Source organism: Nuphar pumila, chromosome 4, assembly GCF_984573655.1.
Source record: "Nuphar pumila chromosome 4, dmNupPumi1.hap1.1, whole genome shotgun sequence".
In the NCBI taxonomy this organism is placed as follows: domain Eukaryota; kingdom Viridiplantae; phylum Streptophyta; class Magnoliopsida; order Nymphaeales; family Nymphaeaceae; genus Nuphar; species Nuphar pumila.
This window is the reverse complement of record NC_143252.1, coordinates 37,717,051-37,729,683: the sequence shown is the minus strand read 5'-3', so window position 1 is coordinate 37,729,683 and position 12,633 is coordinate 37,717,051. Positions and strand designations below refer to the sequence as shown.

The 12,633-nt window shown below is 40.7% G+C and overlaps 1 protein-coding gene across 1 annotated transcript; it reads right to left on the bottom strand.

Annotated features, from left to right (window-relative positions):
• Positions 1-1,739: 1,739 nt before the first annotated feature.
• On the bottom strand, positions 1,740-12,157 carry LOC149840033 (non-specific phospholipase C1-like). The gene is made up of 3 exons (XM_090002995.1): positions 10,755-12,157; positions 7,569-7,745; positions 1,740-2,241 (listed from the first exon to the last, which is right to left on the bottom strand). Exons 1-3 carry the CDS (start codon positions 11,854-11,856, stop codon positions 1,922-1,924), a joined length of 1,599 nt encoding a protein of 532 aa, XP_089859121.1. The 5' UTR covers positions 11,857-12,157; the 3' UTR covers positions 1,740-1,921.
• Between the last annotated feature and the right edge of the window lie 476 nt (positions 12,158-12,633).

Below are 12,633 nucleotides of genomic sequence, written 5' to 3'. Positions count from 1 at the left end.
TTGGGTGAAGCGAAGAAATATTTGGTGCAGTGGGAGGAAACAACAGAACCAACGTGGGAGCCTGCATTCCGAATGAACAACCGCTATCCGACTGAAGTTAGAGCTTACCACGAAACAGATGGCGCCGAGGACGGTGCATGATTTGAAGGAGGGGAGTATGTTTTCTTGCAACTTACATTATACAGTTGCGCTTAGAGTTTGTTTTGCTTTTGTTGAGTTTGATGTAAGCTGCTCGGTTTAGGTGAATCAATACCCCGAAAAGGCAGACCATATACTTGAACTGTAATAGCTTGCGGGCAAAATTGTGAATGAAGTAAATGCGTTGAGCTTTCTTTTGTTCATCCTCGTTGTGAATGTAATTTCACTTCCTCTATTCTCTCTTGCTCTCTGATTACAAGCTTTCGCGATCGGCAAACGAACTGACAAGTAGGCTTGCGGCGGTGAGGAGGGACCATCGCGTCGCGCTGACCCATTGAAGGAAATAGGCTCGTAACATGATCAATTGTACTTGTAATAACTATGTTGCTTGTTGTCTTGCGCAGTTAGGAACTATTCAGCAGGATCGAGTCTGAAAAGATGGCCTCCTGATTGGTTTCCTAATAGGAATGATGATGGTCTCTGTAATGTAAATTTTAACTGATCGAGTTGTGCTTAACCCCAGCTTGCCAATCCAGAAATATATATCCTGATCATGAATAAGCTCTATTTTTAACAATCCAGATTCAGTCTCAGTCAAAGTTTGATCCGACCTAGATATCATTTTCCTTCGCATCCCTAATCGCAGCACACATCTTAGAAATATTAGAGGGCTACTATGATTTTCCCAAAAGATGCTTCTATCATTCTTTCTTTTTTATTAAATTTTCCTTCTTAATTTATTGACAATGTTGGCGATCTTTTCATTTCTTTAAAAATGAGGGCGAAAGGTACCTACCTAACAACCCCATAAAAAATACTAGTTCATTTTACAACTGGAATCAGCAGAACCAACAACCAAAATAAAGGACAAAGAAAACGACTAAGCCATTAAGAAGAAATAAAATTGCGTTGAAGCGATAGGAAGTCGGTTACAGCAGAATATTTTAGGAGCACTCTTTCTTTTTGAGAAAATATTTTAGCAGCACCCGAGGCTGCAACTACGCTTTTGGACGGAAGGGAAGCCCTTATCCACATAAAAAATCTTTTGGACGAAACCACATTAAAACAAGAGCAGGGACCAATGGACAAGTATGCTCATGCACCAATTTAAAACTCGGGTCCGGTACCCAGCAAAAAAGCAGGGTCAGGTACCGGGCAAAAATTATGACCCAAACCCTGCCTGCATATTGGTCGGGTCGGGTACAGGTCATCTTTTTGCATGCCCGGGAATTAGGGTTGGTAATCCGACCCATTGACAGCCCAAAAGGTTGTCATCGATTTCAAATCAAGAAAAAATTGTGTTTTGACATATCAACTCGACAAACTGAACCAAAAGAAAATACGAGTACAGAACACCATCAATACCAAAACAAAATTATACATATACAAACCAAGTTAAAACTCTGCAATTAGCTTTACGGCAGTTGAAAAAATAACCAAACACTATAGAAGAGAGAGTGGGGAAAAATTTTCAGGAATAAATCAGCCTGAACCTAAGAATGTTGCAAGGAGGGACAAGACCACATTTACGGATGGCACCTGAGATTTCAGCAGCACATGCATGGGAGAAGCAGGGAAAAATAATATGCGAAGACTGAGAATTGTGTACAAAAGCAAGCATATTACTATTTAAGTAGCAAACTGGTTGATACAAGTAATATACAACAAATTTCGTCCACATTACACATTCATATGAATAGAAACCCTTTGAAGGGTACAAGCAGGATATTCATCAACTGCTTTAATGGATCTAGATCATCAATTGATTTGCAGATCTAGGTGATCAACTGCTTTGTATATAGGGGCTAGAACCTCCCACTGGCCTGCTTGTGAGAGAAGGCCTCATAGTAACAATGACAGATTCGTTGGCGCCTGCCCTTAAAGCAGCCCTTCCAGCTTCCAGAAACCTTGCAACAGCATCCTCTGCATACTGGTTTGCACGACCAACGGTCATTGTCTTACCAATATCTGGGTAAGTATTCAAGACATAGTCACCATTCAACTGAGAGGCGAGCTGAATTAGCTCCACCTGAAACCCTGACAGCTCAACATCTTCTTGCGGTCCTCTGGGACGTAGCGATCTAGTGACTTTAGGGAGTTTTTCTGCAGCCAATGACAACCAATAAGTAATACAATTTTGTACAGTTTTTTGGCTAGTCACCCTTTGTACAGTTAGGCTTAATCAGGCCAAGAAATCAGAAAACTGGCGTTCCAAATGGTCAAGCACACAAAACCCGCACCAACCCACACACTTGGGGAGAAAAGGTGATCATGCATAATTTTTATGCATATTATATATATTCTCTATGCATGATTATATATGAAACGAGATTAGTAACCCTTGTTTAATCGATATTTGGCATGATCCCGTAGGGCATTTTTTATTTTCAAAAAGAGAAAAAAAATGAATAAGTTGAACCCATTTGAGTGTTTTTGAAAAATTAAATTTTTACTAACAGTGTTTTTAGAAAATAGTTTTGAAAAATGGAGATTTTTTGAATTTATAAAAAATTTGGTGTTTTAGAAAAATTCTTAAAACACCTCCAAAACTAAGTAACAGGGACTTGGCAATGCCGCACCCGCGTCGACGCGACGCGACGCGGGTGCTGTCAACATGACCCTGGGTGCGGTCAATGCACCCAGGGTCGTTTTCATCCACATTTCGGACGTTAAAAAAAAACCCGATGAAAAGAAGTAATTAGAGCAATTTTTTTTTGCCCAAATCACACTTCTCCTCTCCTCTCCCGTCCAGCTCAGCTCAAGCCCTCTCCTCCCGACGCCACCTCCTAAGCTCCTCCTCTCCCTCGTCGCAGGTACGTCCCTCTCACTCTCAGATTGTGTCGGCAGGGGAGGGGCCGAGCCCCCCTCTCGCTCTCTTGTTGGGTCGGCAGGGGAGGGGCCGAGCCCCCCTCCCTGGTGATTTTATATCAAGATAGTGCGAGTTTGTATAATTTATTTAAAATTTTGAATGTATTTTTTGTGTTTTCAGGATAAAAATGACGGATAAAGGGAAAGGACTTGCGTCATCATCATCCCAACATGTGAGTTCTGCTGCTAGTTTTGCGGATAGTTGCAGTGGGATTGATGATGTGGGGCCACTACGGGTACATGTAGATAAACTTGCAAAAATTGGAGAAGGAGGTAGTGGAAACAAGAGATTTCAATGCAAGCTCTGCGAAAGAGAATTTGTTAGGTCTTACACTGAATGCTCATTTGTTGAAGATACCAGGACATGGCATTTCAGCTTGCAGAAAAGTTGATGAGGCAATGCGAAGATAATACAAGAAAATATAAGAAGAATATAAGAAGAGAAAGGCAATGGCCGATTCTTTTGCAGTTAGTGTGCAATTTGCAAGCCACCAAGAAGATGATGAAAAAAAAAAGTCAATGTAGGAGGTAGATGAACGATACAAGCATCATTCAATACATATGGAAGAGAAGAATTGGATAGAAAAGTTGGGAGGTATTTTTATTCTGGTTCACTCCCATTTAATGGGACTAGAAATCCTTATTGAAAGGATTTAGTAACATCCTTGGCAAATTGTAATTTGAGTGGTTATGTGCCTCCAAGTTCAGAAAAAATACGAACCACACTTCTTGCAGAAGAGAGGGCAAATGTGGAGAGGTTGCTGGAGATTAAAAATTATTCATGAGAGCAAAATGGAGTTTCTATTGTTTCTGATGGATGAACAGATATTTAAAGATGTCCATTAATCAATTTCATTGCTTGTTCGCTTAGTGACCCAATATTCTTGAAAGCAGTTGATGCATCTAGGGAATATAAAAATGCAGAGTATAGAAGTGATAAAAGAAGTGGGTGATTAAAAAGTGGTACAAATCATTACAGACAACGCTCTAGTTTGTAAAAGTGTAGCGTTAAGTTTGGAGAGTGAGTACCCTCATATTTTTTGGACTCCCTGTGTAGCACACAGCTTAAATCTAGCCCTAAAGAGCATCTGCAACCCCAAAGAAGAAGAAAATTCATAAGCATATGTTTTATGTTCATGGATTGAAGATTTAGAAAGAAATGTCAAAAGCATTAGGAATTTTGTTGTTAACCACCATCGTGCTAATGCATATTTAATAGGTATTCTGACCTGAAATTGTTGAAGGTCGCTGAAACACGTTTTGTGTCCATCATTATGATGGTGAAGAGGATTAAAAAAGTGAAGAATGCTTTGGTTAACATGGTGACTGATGAAAATTGGACATTCTATCGTGTTGATGATGATATCAAGGCTCAACAAATTAAGAAATCACATTCTTGACGATGAGTTTTGGGACAGAGTAGTATACTTCATTCAATTTACGCAACCTATTTGGGAAATGTTAAGAGAAGTTGATAAAGATGAGTCAATGCTTCACAGAGTTTATGAAATGTGGGATAAAATGATTGAAAAAATACAAGTTAAGTTTTCAAGCATGAAGAAAAAAATCCTGCATTAGATGATTCAGATTTTTTTAATCATATTCATTAAATTTTAGTCAGAAGATGGGATAAGAGCAACACTCCTTTGCATTGCATAACACATTCTCTTAATCCAAAATATTACGCAAATAAGTAGCGGGCTGGTGGTATTGGTCGTGTCCCTCCAAATTTAGACCAAGAGCTATCAAGACATAAAAATATGTGTATGACAATACTTTTTTCAAAAGCATATCTTCTATATCAAGTCACACAAGATTTTGGAAAATTTTCATCTTCGAGATTATATGGACCGACATTATTCGCAAGAGAATAAGATAATATAGATCCTATCACATGGTCGTCAACATTTGGATCAGAAACACCTCTTCTCCAACGTCTTGCATTAAGATTGCTATCGCAGCCTGCTAGCTCATCTTGTTGAGAAAGAAATTAGAGCACATATTCTCAAATCCACAACATGAAGAGAAACAAACTCACCAGCAAGCGTGCAGATGATTTAGTATATGTTCATTCAAATCTTCGATTGCTTTCGCGAAGCAATGATGAATACAGATACTAATTTGCTCTCTTAGTTATTTGATTATTTCTTAGTTTTTCATTTAAATATACTTGTATTGTATTTAACATTTTCAAATTAGGTTTGTAACGTAGACAAGGAACATCCAAATTTTGGGATATAAACCCAGAAGAGTGTGACTTCGAGGGAGAGCATGATTTCAACATAACAAACATGGATTTAGCTCAGCCCAGTATTCCTTCTAATGATGCATTTGATGATGAAGAAGAAAATTATTAACATCCACTACTTCATCAGGATATACTTTGGTACGTAATTTAGTTCTTTTATGCTTTACTTATTTGATTGATATTTAAGTTGATTTATGTAATTGCTTTACTTATTTGATTGATAATTTGATATTTAGGTTGATATACTGCATGCATGATGAATGATATTATGACAATGTTAATGGTTAAATGTTAAACTGTTAAAACTTCAAAATTATATATATATATATATATATAATTTATTTATTTTACATTTTTGTCCCTGTCGCACCCCCGCACCCGAGTTTTTTGGAAGTGCCGCATCCCCGCACCCGCACCCATGTGACATAGCTCCAAAACCTAATTAAGCCCTATAAATAATAAAGATTAAGAAGAGAAGGGGGGGGGGGGGCGTCTCTCTCCTCTTGGGAATTCACGCCCCCCCTCTCCCTCTCTCTCTCCTTTCTTCTCCTTTTCTCTTCTTCTTCCTTTCTTCCCATCTCTCATCGTCGGCTTCCTCTTCTTATCTGGTCGGAGGGCGACATGATGCGCATTCAACATGGAAGACCGCTCTGTTCTCCCCACTCCATCGAAGGCGACCTCAGCTACGTCTCTTCCTCTCCTTCTCTTTACTTTTATGCATATAATATATTTCTGAATCTTTGAATGCATATAATTATTTTCCAGACATTGCATATAGAATATTATGATTTCTGCATTTTTCTGCATTTAGGTTAAAGTTATATTTAATCAATTGCATCAGATCGTTAGCTGTTAGTTTTGTTTTCATTAAAATAAAAGAAAAAATATATATTTTAAGTATTGCTGTTTCTGAATTATTTTTGATCCGCTGATCTGATTGGACCAAAGCCATTCAGATCAATGTGTGTTTTCCAATCCAGCCAGTCCGATCAACAGGCACGCTGATCAGGCCGCATTACCTGACCCGATTCGGCCTGTTGTTAACCGATCCAGGTCTGACTAGCTACAGGCCGAGTAACCCAGCGCTGGACATGATTCCGCGGCAGCCGAGCTAGTCGGTTAGATCTGTCTTCAGATCTGATCAAAATTCAGCATTCCCAGCCGAGCCTGATAGACTAGACCAAACCGATCTGAGCTGAAGCCAAATCAGATCGGATAGATCTGATTGGGTTAAGCTCGATCTGTGTTCGTCTGATCGGACACCATTAGCACAGATCCACGACGGGTCGGGTTCAGCTAGCGTCAAAACCGAACTGCAGTTAATTGTTGGCCTGCTGAACTGCGTCAATCGAAACAGGGCAGATCTGGTCGGTCTCGATCCGTGTGCCAGGTTGCACATAATCATCGTGCTGTTTGAATTCGGTTTAAAAAGAGGGACATGGCTTACGTTTATTTTTGTTAGTTAGGCTTTTTTAGAGTAGCACTTCGTTGCAATTTAGGTTAGAATTTGATTTTCTAAAAAAAAACTAGATTAATTTAGATTCTTGTTTCTTTCAAAATTAATTTTAATTTCTGGCGTACTAACATGAACTAGAGTAGAGTCTAGTATTTTGTTTGTTTTTGTGTTGCAGGTGGGTTCATACGTGTTGATGAAAGCACAATAGCGAGATTCGTGCATGTGCGAACAGGGAAAGTCAGATTGCGAGCAACAAGAGCCCTGCTAATTTTTGTTTTATTTATTCTTTTAGGGCCACTGGCCAATTTAATTTATTTGGAATTGTAATAACTTATAATTTTTGCTCGACTTTTTGTAATTGGGTAGAATGATTTCTTTATATTTAATTTAAGGCAATAAAGCTTGTTATTGTGTGGAATACGAAAGTTTTAAACATGTTCGCTGTATTCGACCCGGACTTCACCACTAGTGTGAACCGGTAATTTAAGATTTGATGCACGGTTTACACAAACAATTTTTAATGAAAAATCTCTTTTAAAAATACTTTCAAGAAAAGTTACATCAAAAGGCAACATATATCATAATTCTTAAAAATATATTAATCTCTTGGGCATTTATTCTTCCTTCACCATGGCCAAGATATATGATACCATCATGTGTAGAGGAAATGAACTCAAAAGATGACCTCTGGTTGAACTCTATGCCATAGTTCAGTAGACACCAAAAAAAACAAAAATTCTAACAGATCACCACAACAGAGGATGGTTTGCAAGCACAAATGTGAAAAGGACAATGACAATAACAGATGGCAGAATCACATCTCAGGTGAAAAAGAAGGATGAAAGCATGTATATGAACCTGGACAATCAGTGCGAGGTGTCTTGCGAATAGATAAATAGCTTTCAAAAGTCCCTGCCCATGCATCTCTCTTTGTTAAGAAGTTAGATTTCAGATTAAAGAGCTTCTTTACAGTTGCAGGGATGGATGAATGTTCGTATTGAGAATATGGAGTTGGCCCATTTGGCTCATGGATAACTGCAATAAACAAAACTAATCAGCTTTCCATTGCATATACTTCCTTTAAATATATTATATGCACAATTTGAAACACAAATATAAAACATCAAGGAATTCAATAAACGACCATGATTGTGCAAAATGAAAAGAGAACTCAGAGACAAGGATCTCATTAAAACTCATAATAGACTGCACATTCGTCCAAAGAATCAACAGCCAATCATCAGAGTTGCTAAGTGGCATAAGCCTAAATTCCCAGGGATTTCTTGACCTTCAATTTTTTTCCCATTGTCGGATGAGCTTTCATGTTTATTTAGTGCGAGGGTTGTTTGAAGTGGAAAGAGGAAAAAAGTTCCTGCTTTTTTCTATGTGCATCATGCCAACCATTTCACATCAACTTGAACAATTCAAAGGACAGAAATAAGTCGGCATAATGACCAAAACAACTTTAAAACCAATGGCATTTTTTAAATTACATAGTTACTTTTAGGCATAATGCAGATCTTTTCTTTTGGCAGGAAAAAGTCATAACAAATTTTTCAGCAGGTAATATTTTTGAAATTGAAAAAGTGAAAGTGACCATTTTGACTCAGAAAGTGATTATATTTCCAAAAAATTCTATTTCTCTTATGGGTATTTTGAATGCTGCTAACTTTAACATAAAAGATTTAGAGATAGATAAACAATGTTATATGTATGTATGTATGTATGAGTAACGCCTTTCATTAGGACCCCCACTAGAAATCATAATTGCAGGTCTTTCTTGCTTATTATGAACCAGTAGATGTGGCCATCATAGTTCACTCAATAGGGAACATATACTAGATAGATACTTTTCATTCACAAATGTGTTTTTAAGAAAGAGAAGAAAAAAAATCAATGGCTCATATCGCATTAAAACTTATTGATAAAAGATTCAAAATTTTCATTAAATCAATTCGACCTAAAGAGTGTTTTTCTACAAATAAGCTACATGTTCAGAATAAGCAAGAAAACACCTGTAACTATGATTTCTTTCTTTTTGGCAAAGTCTCAATGAAAGTATTGGTGCATTACTATATATATATCAGTGGTTAGGGTAACAACTCACAGAAGATGTAAACTGACATACCATTAAACTATAAACCAATAACCATCTCTGGAGGTCAAATTCACATATGCATGAAATTCTACCATGATTTGAGTCCGTTATTGCAGCACACAAATAGCAAATATTGGCGTGTATACATGCAAAACAAATAACTAAAAAGAAAAAGACCTACAAAACATGCTTTAAGATGCTAAATGAGCACAAGTTGCTGAACTGAAAGTCATGAATTTCACATTTACTGAAAATTGAAGCCCATTGACTTGCAGGAGCAAAACCATAAAATTTTCACTTCCTGCAAATTCTAGAGATTCAGGAATACTCGGGCTCCAAAAATTATCAATACACAACAAAGAAACAAGGTGAGAGAATTGGAGAATTTTTGAAGGCTTATCAGCTACAAAATTATGCAAGGAATATAAACGTGAACCTGATCACACCCTCTAAATATGAATATCACCCATCTTTTCCCCTATACCATTTGATTTTTAACCTTTTTTGCTCAGTCGGCACCAAGCTATATATAAGATCTTAAAAGTTTTTTCATGATTTCTTCTTTTTGGAATTCAACTAACAGTGATTTACAAACCAACGCAATTGCAATACAACAAATATATAGTGGCTTAGAATCTCTTTTCGTGAACATTTTAAGCACCTCAACAAGTGCACTAGCAAGCCCATGGATATTACCCAAAACAAACTCAACCTCTGGACTTTTCTGGTTATCTTGCTAAGAAGGATCTTTTGGGTTTCCTAGAACAAATCTTTTTCTTGAGTGTTGACTCCCAACGAAGTGGATAACAAGAGATCTATAAACACCAGTTTCTCCCTTACCGAGCACACTCTTGAACTTGTGTCATGGATTAGGTCAACATGCTGAACATTGGTCTGACTGTTAGACAAGAGCAACAAGCAAAATAGCAACCAAGAATCACATTCTGTTTCATGGTTCATCAAAACTACTGAATACACCTGCACTATACCTACAAGTTCCTCCTACACCAGAGTATAAACTGACCATTTGCTGCTTATTTCGCGTATCCTTCATAGAACTGCGGTTTCTTTTCCCTCTACACCAAAGCCAAAAAGTAAGAGGCTTGCCTTAATTTTGTGCACCGCTCAATCCATTTGATCTCTTTGCCGCATTTGGACTAAAGAGGATGCAAGAAACTAAATTCCCTCAATTGGATGAACTGAACTGAACCTGAATGAGTTGAACAAAGTCGGAACTATCTGGCTGTTTCTCACCAATAAAGTTCAATCACGAACAAGCCAGATAAGCTAATCGCTAAAAATGGATGAACAAAGAAAACTCTTTTTGGGTTGCCACTATGACAACTAAATCTAGACAAATCTTCAAATACATGTAAATACTTCTGCCATGAAAGTCAACCTCGATATTTGAAATAGGGAGGAGCCTCTCAAAATAGGCGACTGAAATGGTTTACAAGGCAAAACCCAACAACAAACATCACATCCCATTACACATAAATCAGTGCCATTGTTCTTTAAAAGAAAGCTCATACACTTTTTGAATGTATTACAAGCATACGCTTATACAGTAATCGAAAACGAAAATCAATAACTTGTCCGTTTAAGACTGATGGGTATATACTCCGCATGATCTCGACTTTAATAACAACTTTCTTCCTATTTATCATCAGAAAAACAACAGCAAATCAAGAGAAGAAAATTGGTAGCAGAGTGATCAAACTTGTCGCATGGCCAACATCGCAGCCATCATTTGATCACAAAAATCTAAAAATATAAACTGTCAGTCGTACAGGAAATCTACAATTTGGGGAACCAATAAAATGCCGCGACATAAGAAGAAAAGGGGGGTAAAAAACTCGAATTCAACAGAAACGCTTGCCGCAAGGAAAGGAGAGAAAAAGAGGACAAAAGAAATTGAAGCTCAAAGGAGGCAAATGGAGGATTACCCGTGCGCTTGTTAATCCAAGGAGAAATCAAGAAGGAGGGAACCCTGACGCCCAACCGATCGAACTTGAAGTAGAAAGGGTCCGGACCGACGATGCCGTCCGGGTTAGGGACGTTGGAGACGGGGGTTGGGACGTGGTCGTAGAACCCACCGTGCTCGTCGTAGGTGATGAGCAGGAGGGTCTCGTTCCACTGGGGGCTGGCCCTCAGCGTCTCGTAGACCTCCTTCACGAACCTCTGGCCCCTGGCGACGTCGTGAGACGGGTGGTCGTCGTTAGCCGGGAAGGCCCTGACGTCGAAGTACCGCTGCTCGATCACGGAGTAGTTGGGGAGCCTCCCAAGCTTGGCGTGGAGCCGGAAGGCGAGCTTGTAAGGGTGGAAGCGGGTGATGTGCTTCAGCCTCCTGAGGCTCTTGAAGAAGAGGGTGGCGGGGATGTTCTGGTAGTAAATCCCGAAACTGAGCCCGTTCTCTTCCAGGGAGTCGAAGATGGTCTTCTGGGGGAACCCGTGGACGAGGTCCTTTCGGACGTTGCTGGAGGCACCGTGGGAGGTGGCGGAGTGGACGTAGAACCGGTTGGGCTGCGTTGACGCCGGGACCGACGCGAACCACCGGTCGAAGACGGCGAACTCGTCGGCGAGCGCCGTGTAAACCGGGAGCAGAGCCGGCCTGAAGCCGCTCATGACGATCTTGGGCATCTCGTCGCTCATGTTGCTGGCCTGCTGGACGAAGCCGTTCATGGGGGCGGGGTCGGCGGAGACGTCGTCCGAACCGAAAATCTGCTCGCGGATGGCCTGGAACGAGTGGCCAGGGTCGGCGTCCACGAACTCGGCGTCGTCCGTCACGAAGAGGGCCGGCGAACCTTCGTGGGAGGCGGAGTAGCGGTTGGACTCCTTGCCGGTGAGGCCGTCGATCTCCGGCCGGGTGGACCTGAGCCAGCCGAGTATGTGGTCGAAGGAGCGGTTCTCCATGACCAGAACCACCACCGTCTTGATGGGACCTTTGATCTCATGCCTCCTCGAGGCGCACCCGCTGGGCAAGGAAGCCAAGACCAAGAGCTCCACCAGAAACCACGCCACCAACAAAGCCCGGCGGCCCCTCCTCATCTCCACTACGACAATCCCCCGAGAAAAGGAAAGAAAGAAAGGGAGGGGGAAATGCGACGACGGGAGAGGAGGACTAGGCAGTTTCCTTCCTGTCTTGCTTTCCTTTCCTTAATCAGCAGCCTCTGTCACTCTTGGAATGGAATTGTCAGTAGTAGGGTAGGGCGTAAAGAAAGGAAAGAAAAAAGCCGACGTTGGGGAACGGGCGGAGATGGTGACCGCCGGAATAATCGTTTCTTTCTTTTATTTACTTTTCTTTCCCTTCTACTTTTCGAGTACTAATCAATTGGGAAATGGTCGTCGTCCCCACCTCCCATCCATCCGACTACTCGTGAATTTTCTTTTCAAGGGTTGATTTGGACAAAGGCACGGTGGTGGGGCCGGGAAGGGGCGATTGAAAGGGAGGGAGGCGATGAACAAAAGCAATGAATATATAATATATTTAAAAAGACGGGAGCGCGGTTGGTTCAAGGGAAGGACGGGGAGGGAATACATAGGAGGCAGAGGCAAGGGCAAGGGCCAGCCAGCCCCTGCACAAGTGCAAGTTCCGTGCCAACAACATCACGTCACGCGGCCGACCGGGGTTTGTCGCAGCGGCCTCGCAGGACCACGGCAACAAATATGATTGGGGATTGTATAAGACCTACAAAATCCCTCCATCTGCCTCTGGATTCCAGGACTCTTATCTCACTTCACCTGGACAGTGGCGTAGCTAAAAAAAATTAACTGTTTCGGGAGGCAGGACCCCCCCGCCCCCCCCAGCTCCGCCTATGCCTGGAC

What these genes read in the sequence shown, in the direction of transcription:
- LOC149840033 (XM_090002995.1), bottom strand. Translation starts at nt 11,856, where the DNA reads ATGAGGAGGGGCCGCCGGGCTTTGTTGGTGGCGTGGTTTCTGGTGGAG. An exon ending in TTGGATTAACAAGCGCACGG is followed by an intron (nt 7,746 to 10,754) that starts GTAATCCTCCAT and finishes TGTTTATTGCAG; the next exon opens with TTATCCATGAGCCAAATGGG. An exon ending in ACCTCGCACTGATTGTCCAG is followed by an intron (nt 2,242 to 7,568) that starts GTTCATATACAT and finishes CATTGGCTGCAG; the next exon opens with AAAAACTCCCTAAAGTCACT.